Source organism: Hyaena hyaena, unplaced genomic scaffold (assembly GCF_003009895.1).
Source record: "Hyaena hyaena isolate Hyena2069 unplaced genomic scaffold, ASM300989v1 scaffold_62, whole genome shotgun sequence".
Classification (NCBI taxonomy): domain Eukaryota; kingdom Metazoa; phylum Chordata; class Mammalia; order Carnivora; family Hyaenidae; genus Hyaena; species Hyaena hyaena.
The window spans coordinates 2,708,053-2,725,666 of NW_024080694.1; the positions used below are offsets into that span (position 1 = coordinate 2,708,053).

The following is a 17,614-nucleotide window of genomic DNA, read 5'->3' on the forward strand; positions in this document are numbered from 1 at the left end:
TACTTTTGTGTTGCCAGTTTTGATCATAGCATCAGGAGTGAGGATGGAGCTCAATAATTATCTTTTGCATGAATAAACACCAACCAGACCCAGGTGTGAAGTCAATCCTGTAATTTCCACTTACCTGTGTTTTAAGGGAAAGAACAAGGAAATTACCAAAGGTTTCAACTACTGGGGACACAGAATTGGCTATCCTATCCTGTGGGTTGTTTGGTGGTGGTGTTGCTGGTACTGATTTTGTTTTGCTTAGTTGGGGGAAAGGAGTCAAATGTTGTAAAATAAATGAATAAATAAATAAATAAACAGAACTGCTCTGAAATGGATTTAAGCTGAAAAACTCTAATCTGTCAAATGAATAGATTTAATCTTTTTTGAGAGCATAAGTAGGGACTCAGGGAAACTTCTTGGGAAATGGCTTTTTAGCTTTTTAAATTTTTTTTATTTTTAAACTGTAATATCTTTAGGGCCAGGGCTGCAAAATTAGGCCTAGAACATTATATTTTATTTTTTTTTACATTCAGGCTGGGCCATAAGTGATAACCTATGTATAGAGCACCAGAAAGAGCCGACTCCAAAATTATCCTTGCTTGCCACTTCTTCTCACACATTTCTTGTGATGCCATCTGATCTGAAAGTGTTTCAAATACTTCTGCTGAGGGCTTTCCAGTATTCGGACATCTTTGGGCATCAAAGCAAAGTCGATGAACTCTAACTTTGAAGGATTTTTAGTTTTTAGCATGCACACGTGTGTGTGTGGATTTGAACAATGTGCATTATATTGTCAAAAGTTGACTTATCATTTTACTGCCCAGAATCCAGCAGAAGGTATAATACCTTATTTCTAATTCTGTCCTAAAATAATGACATTCTTTTCCTTTTAAACAACACCGCAGATGTATGTTGTCCTTTTTCTTGAACTTCATCCGTGAAGCACATTCCTGACTCAGTGTTCTTGTTGGATGCCCCATAATTTGAAGATAAAACCATATCTTGAGGAGCTACTGGAATATAAAATCCATGGAGAAGAGCTTGGTCTGTCTTATCTCTACCACATCCCCACTGCCTAGCACCTAAGAGACACTCAACAAATATTTTTAAGTGAATGCATTTAAATCTATATTTATTGAACTTTTTATATTAAAAATAATACACATTTATTTTAGGAGTTTTAGGAAGATACTGCTACCTAATCACTATTAACATTTTGGCATATTCCCCCAGGCTTTATCTATGCATGTATTCATATTTTCTTCTTCTATAATGCTGTACATAGGTTTCCAACTTATATATTTTTTTACTTACAATGTACTCAATGTATACATTTCATGGCATCAAGCATTTTTGACGACACCATTGCCAGTGCCTATGTTATTCCATAGCAAGAATAAGCATGTTCTAGGAAATGTTGCCAATGCCACAAATGCACATTTTTCATCCCTTCAGGAAAATAGGGCATTTTAGTTACCAGGCAGTGAGCACCTAGGGCCAGAATTTAATGAACAACACTAAGCCTAAAATCACACAGAACATGCTTCAATCTTATTTTGACCAGCTGGAACATTCTAGAATGACCTTCCATGTAGAGGTTAATATCCTTCATTTTATAAGAATGATATATGTGCAAGACTATCTAAAGAAAATAGTAGCCCAGGTGCTTCTGGTGTGGAATGGGAACCTCAATCCAGCCTCCTCAATACTGCCAAATGGCCCTCAGGTTCACAGGAAGAAATGGTTGCCATATTTATTTGTGTATGAGGCCAAACACTCCAACCCCTTTGTTCCCTTATTTTAACTGAGAACACCAGCCCCTCACTTCCACTGCTTTAGATGAGGTAGTAGATCTACACAGTGTACTTTGAAAATCAGAGGTTACTTTCAAAAACCTTGGCTCCATCAGACAGGTGCATAGGATATTAATTTCCGGGACTGCTTTTGAAAGTAATTTGTGCTTCAGAGTCATAATGGTACCTACTACACATGGTGATAAGACTAAGTGCTAAATAGTGCCAAGGATGGTCATTCATATCATGGTCTTTGGGAATACCATATTTGGTGTCACTTATACATCTGGCCAAAGAGAATTTCTAACTGGTATCATGCAGGGACACTCCTCTCCCCCAAAGCACACACACACAAAATTATATTTCATATTAATAAAATTCCCACTTGGAAATTGCCATAGAGCATAAATTCAAATGGGTTTCTCCAGAACTCATTACTACTATTGAAAATATTCTGTTAAGTGTTGACTTTGATGGAAAACCAGTAGCACCTTATCTTTAGATGGGAATTTCAACATCATAGTATTTTAGTTGATATAAAGTTTTCTCCAAGCCAGTTTTATAGCCTGAATAAGTGAATGTGTTCTATAAACTATAAGGATTAAACAAGGTTAAGATCTATGGGATAGGTCAAATGTCTAGTAGTTTGCTAAAATGTTTTCTGTTTATTTGCTGTAAAAATTTTATTTAAAAGAAAGTACTTTCAATAAATCTCAGACCCAGAATTAGATCTTTCAGAAAAAACCACTTACATAAAGAAAACATTCACCTAAGTCAATTTGAGGTCACCATTGATTACTCTGAGGCAAAGGAGTCATAATTTCATGCTGGGAACATGGCTTAAGGCTTGTGGGTTTCAAAGGTGGTGGCAGGGCTTGGGGCAGGGAGGGGAAGCTCCTTTCCCATGTCATCCAAGAAGGGTTGATCTGTCCTTAGACAGAAGGACTAGTTCTTGGGCCCTTGAGGTTCATCCCCTCAGCACCCAGCACAGTGCCTGCACAGAGCACATGCTCTTACACATTTAGAAATGAGAAAGAAGAGAGGATAAGTAGAATGGGAGGGTCTGGGTCCTCCAGGATTCTCTAGGAGCCCACGACGATCCTTCGGCTGATGGCTCCAGGCAAGGTATAGATGAAGAGGACCAGGAAGATGATGAGGACAATCAGAATGAAACCGATGATGATGTACTTTTTGTAATTCTTCCAGATGAGGTGGTACAGGCACTTGAAGGGGCTCACAAACCAGGAGAAGGAGGTGTTTGGGCGGCTGCGAGGGAAGCAAGAGAAAATCAGGAAGCGAAAGAGGCCATGTTGTCAACACATGGGATTCTCCAGACCTCAGGAAGCATTTCTGACTCTCACTCTCTAGAGGCCCACAAGGAGATGTCTGGGAATGGGAGAAGTCCATGTTGCCTTGAAGCAGGAACAATCCAACATTCTGGGTGATAATGATTCTTGCATCATTTCAAAGCTTGGCCTGGAGGAAGGAAGAGTCTGACTGCCCTCCATCTGTCCAGCTCTTCCATGAGGTCCTCCTTGACCACTTCGTGCCTAAAGATCCCCCTCCTTCCAAATTCCTGTCTCATCTATCACTTGACTTAGCTCCTTTTTGAACCTAGCATACTGGTTTTTATTCTATACTCTTGTTAACTATTTTACGAGTCTATGTGTTCTCCCTAAACAGATTGGAAACTCTTAGAAGACAGAGCTTAGGTCTTACATTTCTTCAGTATTCTTCAAAGTATTTTTTTTAGGAGATATACATTGTAGGAGCTCAACAAATAATTTTGAATTAATGGCTAAGGATTAAGTAAGTACTCATTATGTTTCTAACACTATGATAGATCAAAAGTAGATACAGAGAAGAGACCACTCATCTTCAGATGCTTGGGGTCTCAGGAAGGATAGGGCAAATATAATTTGAAAGTGTATTATATATATATATATATATATATTTCATATCTACATATGTTTACTTTTTAAAGTAAGCTCCATACCCAATGTGGGGCTTGAACTCATGACCCTGAGATCAAGAGTCAGATGCTGTACTGACTGAGCCAGTCAGGAGCCCCCACATGTATTTACTTTTTTGAAAGAATGTTTAGGAAGAGCAATAGCATGTGTGAGTGGGGAGAAGAGCGGGGGGATGGAGAGAATATCTTAAGGAGCCTCCCCAATGTGGAACCTCTTAAGAGAGAGAGTATCTTAAGGAACCCAATGTGGGGCTCCATCCCACAATGCTAGGATCATGACCTGAGCCAAAATCAGGAGTTGGATATTCAACTGACTGAGCCACCCAGGTACCCCATACTTTTTAAAAACTTTAAAATAAATTTTTTTAATTTTTATTTTTGAGAGACAGAACACACAAGAAGGGGAGGGGCAAAGAGAGAGAGGGACAGAAGATCTCAAGCAGGCTCTGTGCTGACAACAGCAAGCCCAATGCAGGGCTCAAACTCACAGTGAGATCACGACCTAAGCCAAAGGTGAAGACTCAACCAACCAAACCACCAAATGCCCCTGTATTTACTTTTCAACTGATATGTAACCATGGATTAAATTGAATAGGGTAACCCTTTCTTCTAGTAATTCTACTCCTTGGAATTTATTTTAAAATAATAATTTATAAAAGGGAAATATTTCATCATATTACAATAATGGAAAAAGGCAGAAGTAAATTAAATATCCAGCTATGAGGTGGTGACCAAGTCAATTATGGGCGTCAAATCTATAGAATATTCCACAGGTATTAAAAAATCCTAATTATGACCACTATGGCACCAAAGCAAAACTTTGCAGCACAGGATGAAGGAAACATTAGGACAATTGTGTATGCATGACTCGAGAACAAGTAGAAAAAAATTCATGTAGATGAAATCTGGCCATGTGTAGCAACATGGATGGACCTTGAGGGTGTTATGCTGAGCGAAATAAGTCAGGCAGAGAAGGACAAATACCATATGATTGCACGTATAGGAGGATTAGGAGGACCTTAACAGAGGACCAAGGGGGAGAAGAAGGGGGGAAATAGTGGGGGAGGGGGAGAGGCAAACCATGAGAGACTCTTGAATGCTGAGAACAAACTGAGGACTGATGGGTGTGGGGGGCGAGGGGGGAGATGGGCATGGAGGAGGGCACTTGTGGGGATGGGCACCAGGTGTTATATGGAAACCAACTTGACAATAAACTATTTGTAAATAAATAAATAAATAAATAATTCATGTAGAATTCATATTCACATAAAAAAAGAGTAGAAAAAATACATGAAATTATTCTAGAAATGCTTCTGTGAGAGTATTACAGAATAATACCTTCTCCATTTCCCAAACAGTCTGTATTGTTGTTAGAGTATTTCTCAATTATAGCAACAAAAAGCTACCTGGATTGGCCGGCACCTTTTGGCTGCCTTCTTGTGGCTCCATTCTCCCAGGGGGACCCTCTAGAGAAATACCCTGTCCTTGGCTATGGGGACTGCAAGGGCCTTTCCCATTTCTGGTGCTCATACCCATGACCCCAACTCACTTGGGCTTGGCCAGGGGCTCTGGCTCCTTCCGGGCTTTTCCAACAGGATTTTTCTCAGCTTCTTCTGCCGTAACTAGGTGGAACTCGGCTTCAACCTTGCCCTGCACAAAGACAAAAGTTGCAGTTGCTAGTCACAAAGAGCTGCTGGGAGCAATGCCAACCTTCTAGAAGTGTACAGTGTGAGAGAATGCAGGAAGTATTTTGACTAGCCTGCTGCCTTGAGAAAAATTGTTACCTTTCTGTTTCTCGGAGAAGCCATTTTTATGATGAACAGTGAAAGCTCTGGAATGATGATGCTGTTGGATTTTGTGAAGGGAGAGGTCCTATCTGTACACATAGGCACATACATACTTGGTTGCATGTGCTATTTCACTTGTAATCATTTGATCAATATCTGATTATAGAAACTCAGTAGCAATTACAGGTGCCTGGATGGCTCCATTGGTTAAGCATCTCACTCTTGGTATCAGCTCAGGTCATGATCTGTTTTCTAAGTTCGAGCCCCTTGTTGGGCTCAGCGCTGACAGCATGGAGACTGCTTGAGATTCTCTCCCTCTCCCTCTCTCTCTGCCCCTCACCCACTCATGCTGTTTCTGTCTCTCTCAAAAAATAAATAAACTTAAGAAAAAAAAAACCCAATAGCAATTAGAAAGGGGACTAATTACTTCAGTGACAGAACCCTCATGAATCTGCTACAGTCTTCTCTGTCGATTCTCCAGAGGAAATTGGTGGGTGTGGCTCTGCATTTGCCAAACAGCTTTTCTGTCATCCTTCATTGTTTCTGTTGTCTCCACAAATTGTTTCAGAATTATCCTTCTATTCTCGCACTTCCTCTTTCCTTCTCCTTCAATAAGAATCAGCCCTTCTGGTTTGAAATTTGTCATGTGCTTCTTCAGAGTGCTATGCCTGCTATGGGCACTGATCTAAGTCTTGGGTTATCAGAGGATGAGACAGGATCACCGCAAAAAGTAAGGGTCATTCTTTCTGGTTCATTCAGTCATTCACTACTTTTGGGGACCCCCTGTATGCCAGGCACTGTTCTAGACAATGGGGACTTAATGATTAAGAAAAATAGGATCCTTGGGGTGCCTGGGTGGCTCAGTCAGTTAAGCGTCCAACTCTTGGTTTCGGCTGAGGTCATGATCTCACGGTTTTTGAGTTTGAGCCCCATGTTGGGCTCTGTGCTGACAGTGCAGAACCTGCTTAGGATTTTCTCTCTCCCTTCCTCTCTGCCTCTCCCTTGCTCTCTCTCTCTCTCTTAAAAAATAAATAAGCTAAAAATTTTTTTAACTTATTTTTATTTAAAAAATTTTTTAAATTTTTTTTAAAAATTTATTTCTGAGAGAGAGAGAGAGACAGTGTGAGCAGGGGAGGGTCAGAGATAGAGGGAGATGCAGAATCTGAAACAGGCTCCAGGCTTTGAACTAGCTGTCAGCACAGATCCTGACACAGGGCTTGAACCCATGAACTGTGAGATCATGACCTGAGCAGAGGTCAGACACTTAACCGACTGAGCCACCTAGGCGCCCCTAAAATTTTTTTTAAAGAAACATAGGATCCTGGAGCTCCTGGAGCTCCTGTTCTTCGTGAAGGAGACCCTGTCTCTGCTTCTTTGGTTTTGTGGATTGAAATTCAACGTAATAGGAGGGACACAGAATTGGTAGGGGACTGGAGCATCATGGAAGTATTTTAGACCCATAATGGTCATTAACATTTATCTTTTGGAATTACATGTGGATGGGGTATAACCTGATTTCCTACTCCAGTGAAAAGATTTAAGATGAACCAATGAGTCTGTGTTAACTTACTTATTTACCCCCAAAACATCAGGACTCCTTAATAAGCAGGAGGTTGCTGGCAACCACAAAAATGTAATCATGGGAGAAATTAGAGACGAGTATTGTATCTGGAGTGGGGTTGAAGCCAGAGAAGAGAGGCAGTGGCATGGCTGTCTGAATTAGTCAAGAAATGCAGTGGGTTTATTACAAGTGAAGTCATGAGTTCAAATCTAGGGGGTCTCATCCATTCTTTGGAGTATAACTCTGGCCCAACTCAGAACACATTACATGTCCTATGATCCAGAAATGTTCCTTAAAAGTGTGTGTATATATAGTCTCTCATTTCTATTGACACATCTTGATGCCAGAGGTAATGACTTGCATATATAGGTACTCAGGAAATATTTGAAAACCAGGAAAGAAGGAATATAAAGCTTCTGTCCATTCCAGTCACCCCACGCCACTCCACCTGTATCAACAGTGGAGTAATAGTACTATAACTCGAACTGTAATTGCAATCATTTATTGGATGCCACTTTGCCTAGCTCCTTTCAATTGATCCAGCAACCAATCTCAGCAACAAGCAAAGTAGCTCTCCTTTTGATCGATGGAGAAATGAAGCAATGGAGATCAAATAACTTTCCCAAGGTCACTGAGGCAATAAGCCAACCAACTGGAACTTGAACCGAGGTCTATACGATGCCAAAGCTCATGCTCTGCCTCCCAACTTCTTCATGAATTTGCCCGATAATTGGACTGGAAGTTTTACAAGGACCTTCCTAACTCTAACATGAGATGATTGGCTCATGGCCTTCATAATTATCACTTAAAGGCACCTGTTTTCTTGGGCCTCAGATTCCATACCTGTCAAGTGGCTAGATGTGCTTTAATGCAAAGTCTAGTTTTCATGAAAGACAGGAGCCCCTGCAAGGCTTGATGGCTGAAAGAAACCCAAGAGGCCAGCCTACCACTCATGGCCGAGGTTTCCAATATGCAGAAAGGGCTTATTTCCAGAGGTCTTTCAGAGGTGACTTAAGCTCTACTGAGCAGTATATTTATATGCAAGGCACCTCATCCAAATCCTCTCTATTGGAAAAAGAGTCAGCTTAAGAGTTGCTAACAAATTGCTGGGCTCCAGAATTTTGGAAGAGAGGACCAAAGTCAACTGTGGATAAGTTAGGACCAGAGCAAAGGGGTCACAGCTACCTTTTTGTTATCCACTGTTTAATAATCAGGTCAGCTACTGGGCTGTATAACTTGCATGGTGCTTCACATGTACATTATTCCACTTAAGCCTTCTGACAACTGGCAAAGTAGACAACATTTTTATTCCCATTCTACAACTGAGGAAACCAAGATGATGTTTGCTAACTTGTGTTACAAAGCCAGGATTTGCACCAAATTTGTAATGTGTACTACAATTACACCAAATTGTATCCAATGCTGTTTAATGCATCCAAGAGTCCCTTTCTTGTGGAAGAGAAGAAAGCTATTTATTTAACAATGAATAAGTGTGTCTTTTTTGAAATGTTCAAGAAAACCTCCATAGTCATTGCCATGGCCCTGGCATTATAATATGTTTTTGGCTTCCATCTAAGGGATGACCTTGGGTAGCCTAAGGATTATTATAGTGTAGTGTAGCATAGCAAAGCATAGTGTAAAAAGTTGAATGAAGTAGGATTTGGTGCAGACAGATCTGCATTTGAAACTGGGTTCTACCATTTATTAGCTGTGTGGCCTTGGGCATGTTACCTGCTACCGTCTCACTGTCCTGGAGATGTTAATAGCATGTACCCCACAGATTTGCTTTGAAAAATAAATGAAATAACACATATAGAATGCTCAACCTAGTGCCTGGTAAATAATAAACTCTTAAAAACTTATAGTTGCTACCTTCAACACTATTTCATGGGTGGAAACACATAATTTGATAGGAAACATCTTCTCCCCTATAGAGAACACCCAGAGGAAATCCAGATTCCCACAGGGGGGAGAATGCAAAGAAAATTGAAGCAGAGAATATGAAATTAATTCTGCCCTAGGCACAGAAGTCATTGGTTCTTATCATGAAAAGCCTTGCCCCACTTCACCGCCCTGCTTGAGTGGTCACAAAGCATTTTTCTGATATCACATAGGTAGCAGGAAGAAAGTGTTTACGACATATTCTGATAAATGTCACTCCTCATTCCATATCTCTCCACACACAGGGTTCCCAGTTTTATTTTAATTATTGATATTCAACCAAGCACCAAGGAGAGGTCTTAAGCTAATAATACCCTCCAAATGTAATTTTCAATCATAGCTAGAAAAAAATGGACAGCCTGAGAGACTATTAACCTAATGACATCTATGGATGGAAAAAAATGATAAGGAAGGGTATTGAAAAGAAAGATTAGTTGTACTAAGCATGTTATTTATTTATTTATTTATATTTATTTTTTACAGTTTTTATTTGTTTTTGAGAGACAGAGTGAGACAGAGCATGAGCAGAGGAGGGGCAGAGAGAGAAGGAGATACAGAATCCGAAGCAGGCTCCAGGCTCTGAGCAAGCGTTCTGCACAGAGCCTGACACGGGGCTCGAACCCACAAACTGTGAGATCATGACCTGAGCCGAAGTCAGACACTCAACTGACTGAGCCACCCAGGAGCCCCTGAGTGTGTTATTTATGGGCTTCAAACTTCACCAAGCTGACTAGTGGGTGCTCTGGGGAGGGGTGGGGATCCTTTAGGTCAGACATGTCTTCTTTGCCAATAATGACTGCTTATTAAAACACAACTCTTGGGCATGTGGATGGCTCAGCTGGTTAAATGTCAGACTCTTGATTTCAGTTCAGGTTATGATCTCATGGTTGTGAGATCGAGCCCCCTGTCAGGCTCTGCATGAGCATGGAGCTTGCTGGGGATTCTCTTCCCTCTTTCTCTGCCGCTGCCCCGCCTACTTGCACTCTCTTTTTTTCAAGAATAAATAAAATTTTTTTAAAAACCACGACTGTCACGGGTATGAGATAATAATGCATTTCTTGCTAATAAATTCCTTTCTTTATGCCCTCTCTTTGCCTTAAAAAAAAATCTTCCTTTTGAACAGATACCATATGTTTGCACGTATAGGTGGATTAGGAGGAACTTAATGGAGGACCATGGGGGAGAAGAAGGGGAAAAATAGTGGAGGAGAGGGAGGGAGGCAAATCATGAGAGACTCTTGAATGCTGAGAACAAACTGAAGGCTGATGGGGGTGTGTGTGGGGGGGCAGATGGGCATGGAGGAGGGCACTTGTGGGAATGAGCACTGGGTGTTATATGGAAACCAACGTGACAATAAACTATTTAAAAGAAAGAAAAAAAATTTTTAAATAAAATAAAATAAGCAAACAAAAACAAAACAAAAAAAACCCTTCTTTTTGTTTAATGTGGAAGAGTTCCCCTACTTACTAGATGGAAGCTGCCCTATTCATGAATTGTTTAATAAAGCCAATTAGATCTTTAAGTTTATCTGTTTGAATTTCTTTTTTAACAAGGTATAGTGTCATAATGTCTACAATTTACTCTCAAAAGGTTTAGCCAATAAGTGTGTGTGTGTGTGTGTGTGTGTGTATAGAGGAGAGAAGGCAAAACTATATACTCACATATATAGACAAAATCAATACAGCAATACAGCAAAGTATTAACAAATGTTGAATCTAGATGTGGATATAGGGTTGATCATTGTCCCATTCTTTCAACTTTTCTACATGCTTAACTTTTTTAAATGAATAAATGTTGAGGCAAACCAAGAAGATTAAACTATTTTGAGCATTTCTATTTTGAGAATACAGAGTTGATAATACTGATCACAGAATGTAGGGGATGCTTATTAGAACATCAAGCCCCCCATCCCCCAAAGACACTATTTTTAATATGGAATGATCACTACTATGTAAAATTAACCAAAATCTACACAAATTGGGAATAACCAAAACAACCACAATAGCTTTTTTTGGGTTGTGTCCATGTGGATACTATTTCTTCCCTTCTACATTCTTGTGTCTTTTAAGTTTCCTATAAATGCATATTACCTACTCTGTCTTAAAATAATCTTCATATGAAAATACTTATCCACTCTGATCTAGAGAATCTAAATTTGTTACATGCTATTTAGATGATCTGTGTGTCTACCTCCTCCTCAGCTAAGCTGGGAACTTCTGGATGCCAGGGATTTGTCTTATTCATTGTTGAAGCTTCACCGTCTAGCGAAATGAATGTATGGCTATTGTTGAGTGTACTGACAATTGTTTTCACACTAAACTAGAAATACAGAAACCTCCCTTTTAATTTTAGTTGTTGGTGTTCTTGAGACTTAGCTGGGCTATTGAGCAGTCAACTTACAGGATTAACCTGTAAAAGAAACTTCTTGATCTTCATCTTCTAAAGAAGTGATTTCTTCAAAGGTTGCTTTTAGTAGGAGACCACATTTTACAAATACATAGTGCAATGTGTCTCGTGAAGCACTTATTGAATACACATTCCCTTTGTCCCAAGGGGCCCTATTCTTTGGAAATCCCACCTGGAGACGTTCTTCACTCACTATAAGGACAGCTGCATTCCACACTAGGGGCTTTGTGATCCAAATGTCTAAGTTACACCGCCTGAGTGTACAGATAAGCACCTTTAAAAATAAGCCTGGCAGGTGGCAGAGGCTGTAAGCAAATCCCTGCTGGGCGCTGGGGACTGGAACAGAATGGTGACCTCCTGGCTGCTGGCTTCAGGAAGCGGGGGGCAGGGGGGGTTCAGAAGCAGAGGGTGTCCGTACTGGAAAGGCACCTTGAAGGCGCCCAGTTCAACCCACTCCTTTTACAGACGTGGAAACTTGAGACTTGGAGACAGAAGGACCTCAGGAGGTGGTGGACCCTGACAGAGGCTTTCCATTTCGCTCCTTTACTCCCGCTGGCCCAGCTCACTGTCCACAGGGAGGGGGCATGGGTTTAGTTCCCTCAGTGTCATTACTGATTCCTTTAGGGAAAGAGAGGATGAGGGGCAGCTGGGTTATATCCGGGATTCCGGGCTGCCAGGGGGTGGGGATGAGGTCAAGTCTCATTTTCCCTTTAGGATGTATAAGGACAAAACCAAATTAAAAATAAAAAAATAAGAGGCTTAACATTTCCTGTGGAAAATAAAGGAAGAGATTTCCCTCTCCTTTTCCTAAGAGCGTCACTGTAAAAATGTAATTGTAAGCCCTTTCATCTCTCTTTGAGGTGGGTAGAAATCCTTTTAAATACTAGATAGGCTCTTTGTCTTTAATACTCGGGAGCTGCCTTTTCGAAGACCTGGGAGCCACCTCTTTGAAAATTAACTATCACGGGGGGATAGCACCCCTCTCACCCAGTTTCCGTGGATGCCTGCCTCCAAGTTGCCTGTTTGAGGCTGATTCCCTAATTTTTTAAAAATGTTTTATTTATTTCTGAGAGAGAGAGGGAGAGACAGCATGAACAGGGGAGGGTCAGAGAGAGGGACACAGAGAATCTGAAACAGGCTCCGGGCTCTGAGCTAGCTGTCAGCACAGAGCCTGACGCGGGGCTCGAACCCACAAACTGTGAGATCATGACCTGAGCCGAAGTCAGACGCTTAACCGACTGAGCCACTCAGGCGCCCTGATTCCCTAATTTTTGTCCTCCTTCAATCTTCTCCCTTAACCATATAGAATGTCCCACTTCTAGTTACTCCACCTGCCAACAATCTCCAGTCAGAGCAAACCCGAAATCTCTTTCTTCCATTAGAAAGCTTCCCTACTCCCCTGTCTCCGCCAAACCTGAATGATGGCGTCTGACTCTTTTATCACAGCAAGCTCTAAATAAAGAGCCTGTTCTCATTCAGGTCTTCATTTCTTTCTAAACACTTAATGTATACGAACTCCTTTATCTGCCAAACCCCCACGAGATATGTATATATTATCAACCCCCATTTTATAGATATGAAAGCTAAGGCACAGAGAGGTTAAGTGACTTGCCTCATGTCACACAGGAGAGGACAGGATTCAAACCTAAGCCATCCGTTTCTACAATTTTTGGTCTTAACCATGGCATAACACTTAATGCAGTCTAGAACAACAGACTCTCACAGCCTAAACACCCCTTCCTCCATTCTCCATATGCCCTCAAACAACCTATCTGTATCCCCTGAAATTCCCACCGTTAAAACCTACCTGTCTTCTCTTTTATTTCTTTGGCACATTGTTCTCTGGTTTCTACAGTGACACTCAGCCTTATAAATAAATGTGTGCTGATATATTTATTCTCAGAGTACCTGTTGAACACTTTCTATGTACTCAGTATGCAGAATAAAAAGAGAAGGACATCAAATAATCTCTTCGATCGTTGGGTCAATGTCTTAATTGTTTCTGAATTGATTGATTCATTCAGTGAAAATTTATTGAGCATGTACTATGTGCCAGACACCACGTTAGACACTAAAAATTCCGAAAAGGAACAGAAAGAGGAAGCACAGTCTCTGCACACGGGTTGCTCCTGGCAGAGGAACCACGACATATACAGACAATCGCAAATCTGTGTGGCCAGAGCTATGGAAGCATGGAGGCCGGCAAGCCTATTCCAGCCTGGCATCTTGGGGGAGGCTTCCCAGAGGGGGTGACTACTCAAAAGAGTCTCAAAATACTTACGGAGGAGGAGTTTTCCCAGAGAAGAAGGGAGCCAAGGCACTGCAGGCAGAAGCACCAGTTGACACAAAAGCAAGGGTGTGGGACCGAGCAGGGAGTGGCTGGGGCGGGAGAGTGGCTGAGGATGGCTGGTGCGGTTTGAGGGGACACGTGAAAGATGGAATTATGAAGGCTTCCAGAGGCCACACACGCTGTCTCCGCTAGCTTATTCCCCACTCGCTCCATAGTGCGTGCCAAACTGTGTCTGTCCTCACCATTTTGTCAACACTACTATTTATTTGTTTGTTTGTTTGTTTGTTTTGAGAGAGAGAGAGAGAGAGTAAGCAGGGAAAAGGCAAAGAGAGGGGCGTGGACAGAAGATCTAAAGCGGGCTCCGCACTGACAGCAGCGAGCCCAATGTGGGACTCAAACTCACGAACCCTGAGATCATGACCTGAGCTGAATGAAGTCAGAGGTTCAACCGACTGAGCCACCCAGGTGGCCTGGGTCTTGCATTTTAAATATTGAGATAGAATTCTCATACCATACAGTGCACCCTTTTAAAGTGACAATAAAGTAGATCTTGGTATATTCACAAAGTTGTACAGCTATCAGCACTAATTCCAGAACATTTTTATCACTCCAAAAAGAAATCCTGTACCGGTTAGCAGTCGCTCTGCACTCCCCTTACCTCCAGCCCCTGGCAGCTGGCAATCTATTTTCTATGGGGCTCTGCCTATTCTGGATATTTCCTATCAGTGGAATCATACTGAATGCGGTCTTTTGTGCCTGCCTTCTTTCACGGACCATAATGTTTTCAAGGCCCATCCATGTTGGAGCCTGTATCAGCACATTATTTCTTTTAATGGCTGAATTATGTTCCATTGTATGGCTATATCACCTTTCGTTTATCCATTTATCAGTTGAGGGACATTTGGACACTTCCACTCTCGGGTTATTATGAATAGAGCTGCTATGAGCCTTTACAACACTACTTTTCAAAAGGTGGCCATGGCCTCCAGGTTGCTAAATCTTGTAGACAACTTCTCTGTTTCTTATATGACCACTCAAGGGCATCTGACACAGTTACCCAACTGTCCTTCTCAAAAGGGTCTCTTCCCTGGGTTTATGTTTCAGGCACATTTTTATCATTTTATTCCTACATTTCTGCCTAGTTCTTCTCTTTCTCCAACTCACTGTCGATATAAGCAATGAGGATTTGTGTTTCCTGTGTGAGTCAGATCCTCTCTCCCCCCTGCTGGAGACCATTCACTGGCTCTCCATTGCTCTGAGAATAGAACCCAAACTTTCCAATATGGCATCCGTGGTCTGCATGATCTGGGTCTGGTGTTCCCTCTGCTTCATACTCACTACTCACCATGCTCTGGTCACTGGGGTCGGGGGGGGGGGGGCAGTTTGGTTTGTTTGTGTTTTAGTTTCTCCCTCTCCCCAAACGTATTCTCACCTCAGGGCCTTTGCCTGTGGTGTCTACTGGAACACATTTCCTCCTGTGTTTTTCTGATGGTTCACTAACTTTTCATTCTTCAGGCCTCAACCTAAAAGTTTCACAGTCACAGAAAGGCCACTAACTCCCATATGGAGTACAAATACCTGCACTGGATATGCTTTAATTCAGCATGTTGTTTCCTCCTCAGCCTTTGTCTTAAGTATTTGCTTCTTGGTGTGCATGTGACTGACGGCATTTGTGTGTGTCAGTCTTTGACACTGGACAGTAAGCTCCATGCTGACAGAAACTATATTTGTTATTACTCATATTGTATTCCCAGGTCCTATCACTTAATAGATGTTCAATAAATATGTGTTGAATGAAATGAAAGAAATAAGTGACACAGAAGATAAGAGAGTCAACTAGGATCAAATGAAATAACAGAAGGCGTCTGAACATATTTGTCAAAGTCTAAAGGCCAAAAAAATGGAGTAAATGACTGTCATTATGTAACCATGCATACGCAATTACTGCCCATTACTTTATAGAAAGAGCAACTATGTCAAAAGACATGAATTTGCATTTGGGGACTTGGCAATCCCATTTCTCAATCTTGTGCTGCACTCTGGGAACTCCGACAGCGGGCAGGTAGCCTTCCATGTGGGGAGACATGCTGAGCTCCTCATGACTCCTCTACTTGAAGTAGTTTTCTATCCTCTTCATCAAGAAAAATGCCTTGTCATCATCCCTTGTTCTCGAAAAATTGATGCTCTGCTTGACCCTCGACATCCTCAGAGAGAATCAGATTCCCTCCTTCCTCTCCTTTTCTTCCCTGTGTCATATACCCTTTGACTACTTCATGCATGACAGGTTGTTGACACATCCATCCCTCTTGCTAGACTCGGAGCTGGTTGAACATAGCGGCCATGCTTCCTTCATTTCTGAACCCACCCATGCATCAATCAATTCATTGATTGAGCATCTATAATATGCTAAGCCATGAGGCCTAGAACAGAGTACAGAGGCGGCCATACAATAGACCCTCAAAGCGTACTTGGCCAGAGGGGGAAGAATGAGCCTGCCTCCAGCCTCATTCTCTTGACCCAACCTCACCAGTCAGAGGGGGTTCAACTGAGAATGGTAAGAAGAGAAAACCACCCAGAAAACACAATAAGACTAGATGCCATGAGTCAGGCCGGTAGTAGCCAAGTCAGATGCAAAGGGAATCCCTGCCTCATACTTACTCCGCCGCTAGAGCAGCGAGAGAAAGACAGGTGCGATCACCAGGGATCCAACCCAGGGGTGCTTTTGCCACTGAGCACAGGAGAAGAGGGGAGAACGTGTTCTTTCCAGGAGGAGGAGGCAGCACGGAAAGGGGTCACCAGGGCAGTCCCTTTTCTCAACCCCGCCCATCACGTGGGTCATCCACTCTCCCTTATGGAAAACCAAGAGCCTGCGAGAACTTCCTTCCCAATATCTGTGAATGGGTTGAGTCCCTGCAGCATGTGAGTATGGACTGGGCTGGCAATGCAGGGAAAGCGGAAATGGCTCTCCTTGCTGCCACCCTCTCAAGGGAATTTTTAAAGTCTGGATCACTCTTAAAATTGAGTCTCTGCATTTAAGGGTGAAGGGATGAGGTCATTCCATTAAAACTATACATTAGTCAAGACTTCATGCATAATTTCAAGAAATGTGGAAATAAAAAATAATGCCAGGAGCATACATTCAAGCCAAGAGGTTAGAAAACCACCCTGACATGGCTATTAAATCAAGGATGCTGAAATATACAAGCTTAATGCATTTATAGTTTTCAAAATTCTTGCTTCTCAGTGGAACCTTTGCCCTAAAGCACTCGGCCACTTCGAGGCACTCGAATTGAAGTTTACAAAATGACTCATTTACAGAGCATGATGGCCCCTGTCTGCCTCCCAAGCCCGTCTCCTACAGCTGCCACTTACTGTGAGTTGTTTGCTTTTAGCAAAAGGCCACCAGCCCCGCACGCGCTTTTGCTGGAATATGGAGATCTTGCTCTCCTCACTCGCATTTTCAAACTTGGCGAGATCACAGGCTTTGGCAGTCTTGGCTGCTCGGGGGAAACTGTTGAGGTTCATTTCCAGGGAGCCTGTGAAGAGATGCCCTTAACAGTTACAGAAGGGCTTTAGAGTCCATCACCAGCAATTGTTCACCCACACGTTCGTTCGTTCGTTCATTCATTCATTCATTCATTCATCCATTTACTCACTAGTCATTCAACCAGTACCACATGGGATCACTAGCATGCGCTAGGTTTTGGGGATGCAAATATGACCAAGACGTGTACCAAACGTGGTAGCAGGTAGTAGACAGGGTCAGAGCTACAATATATAACTTTTGAGCCTCAGTTTTGGATGCTGTCACTGCCGGACATCTTACCTCCTCCCTGAGTGCGTGGGGATTACGTTCCTATCCTCTGAGCTCTCCTC

At 42.1% G+C, this 17,614-nt stretch overlaps 1 protein-coding gene across 1 annotated transcript in view; it reads right to left on the bottom strand.

Moving 5' to 3' along the window:
- Positions 1-2,557: 2,557 nt before the first annotated feature.
- The window catches only part of FER1L6 (fer-1 like family member 6), a 122,036-nt gene continuing 106,979 nt past the window's right edge, over positions 2,558-17,614 (bottom strand). The window contains exons 38-40 of the mRNA XM_039231989.1: positions 17,111-17,274; positions 5,303-5,403; positions 2,558-3,047 (exon numbers count right to left, since the gene is read on the bottom strand). Of these exons, the coding sequence (XP_039087920.1) occupies positions 2,864-3,047; positions 5,303-5,403; positions 17,111-17,274 (449 nt within the window). The 3' untranslated portion in view covers positions 2,558-2,863. The remainder of the gene's footprint in view (positions 3,048-5,302; positions 5,404-17,110; positions 17,275-17,614) is intronic.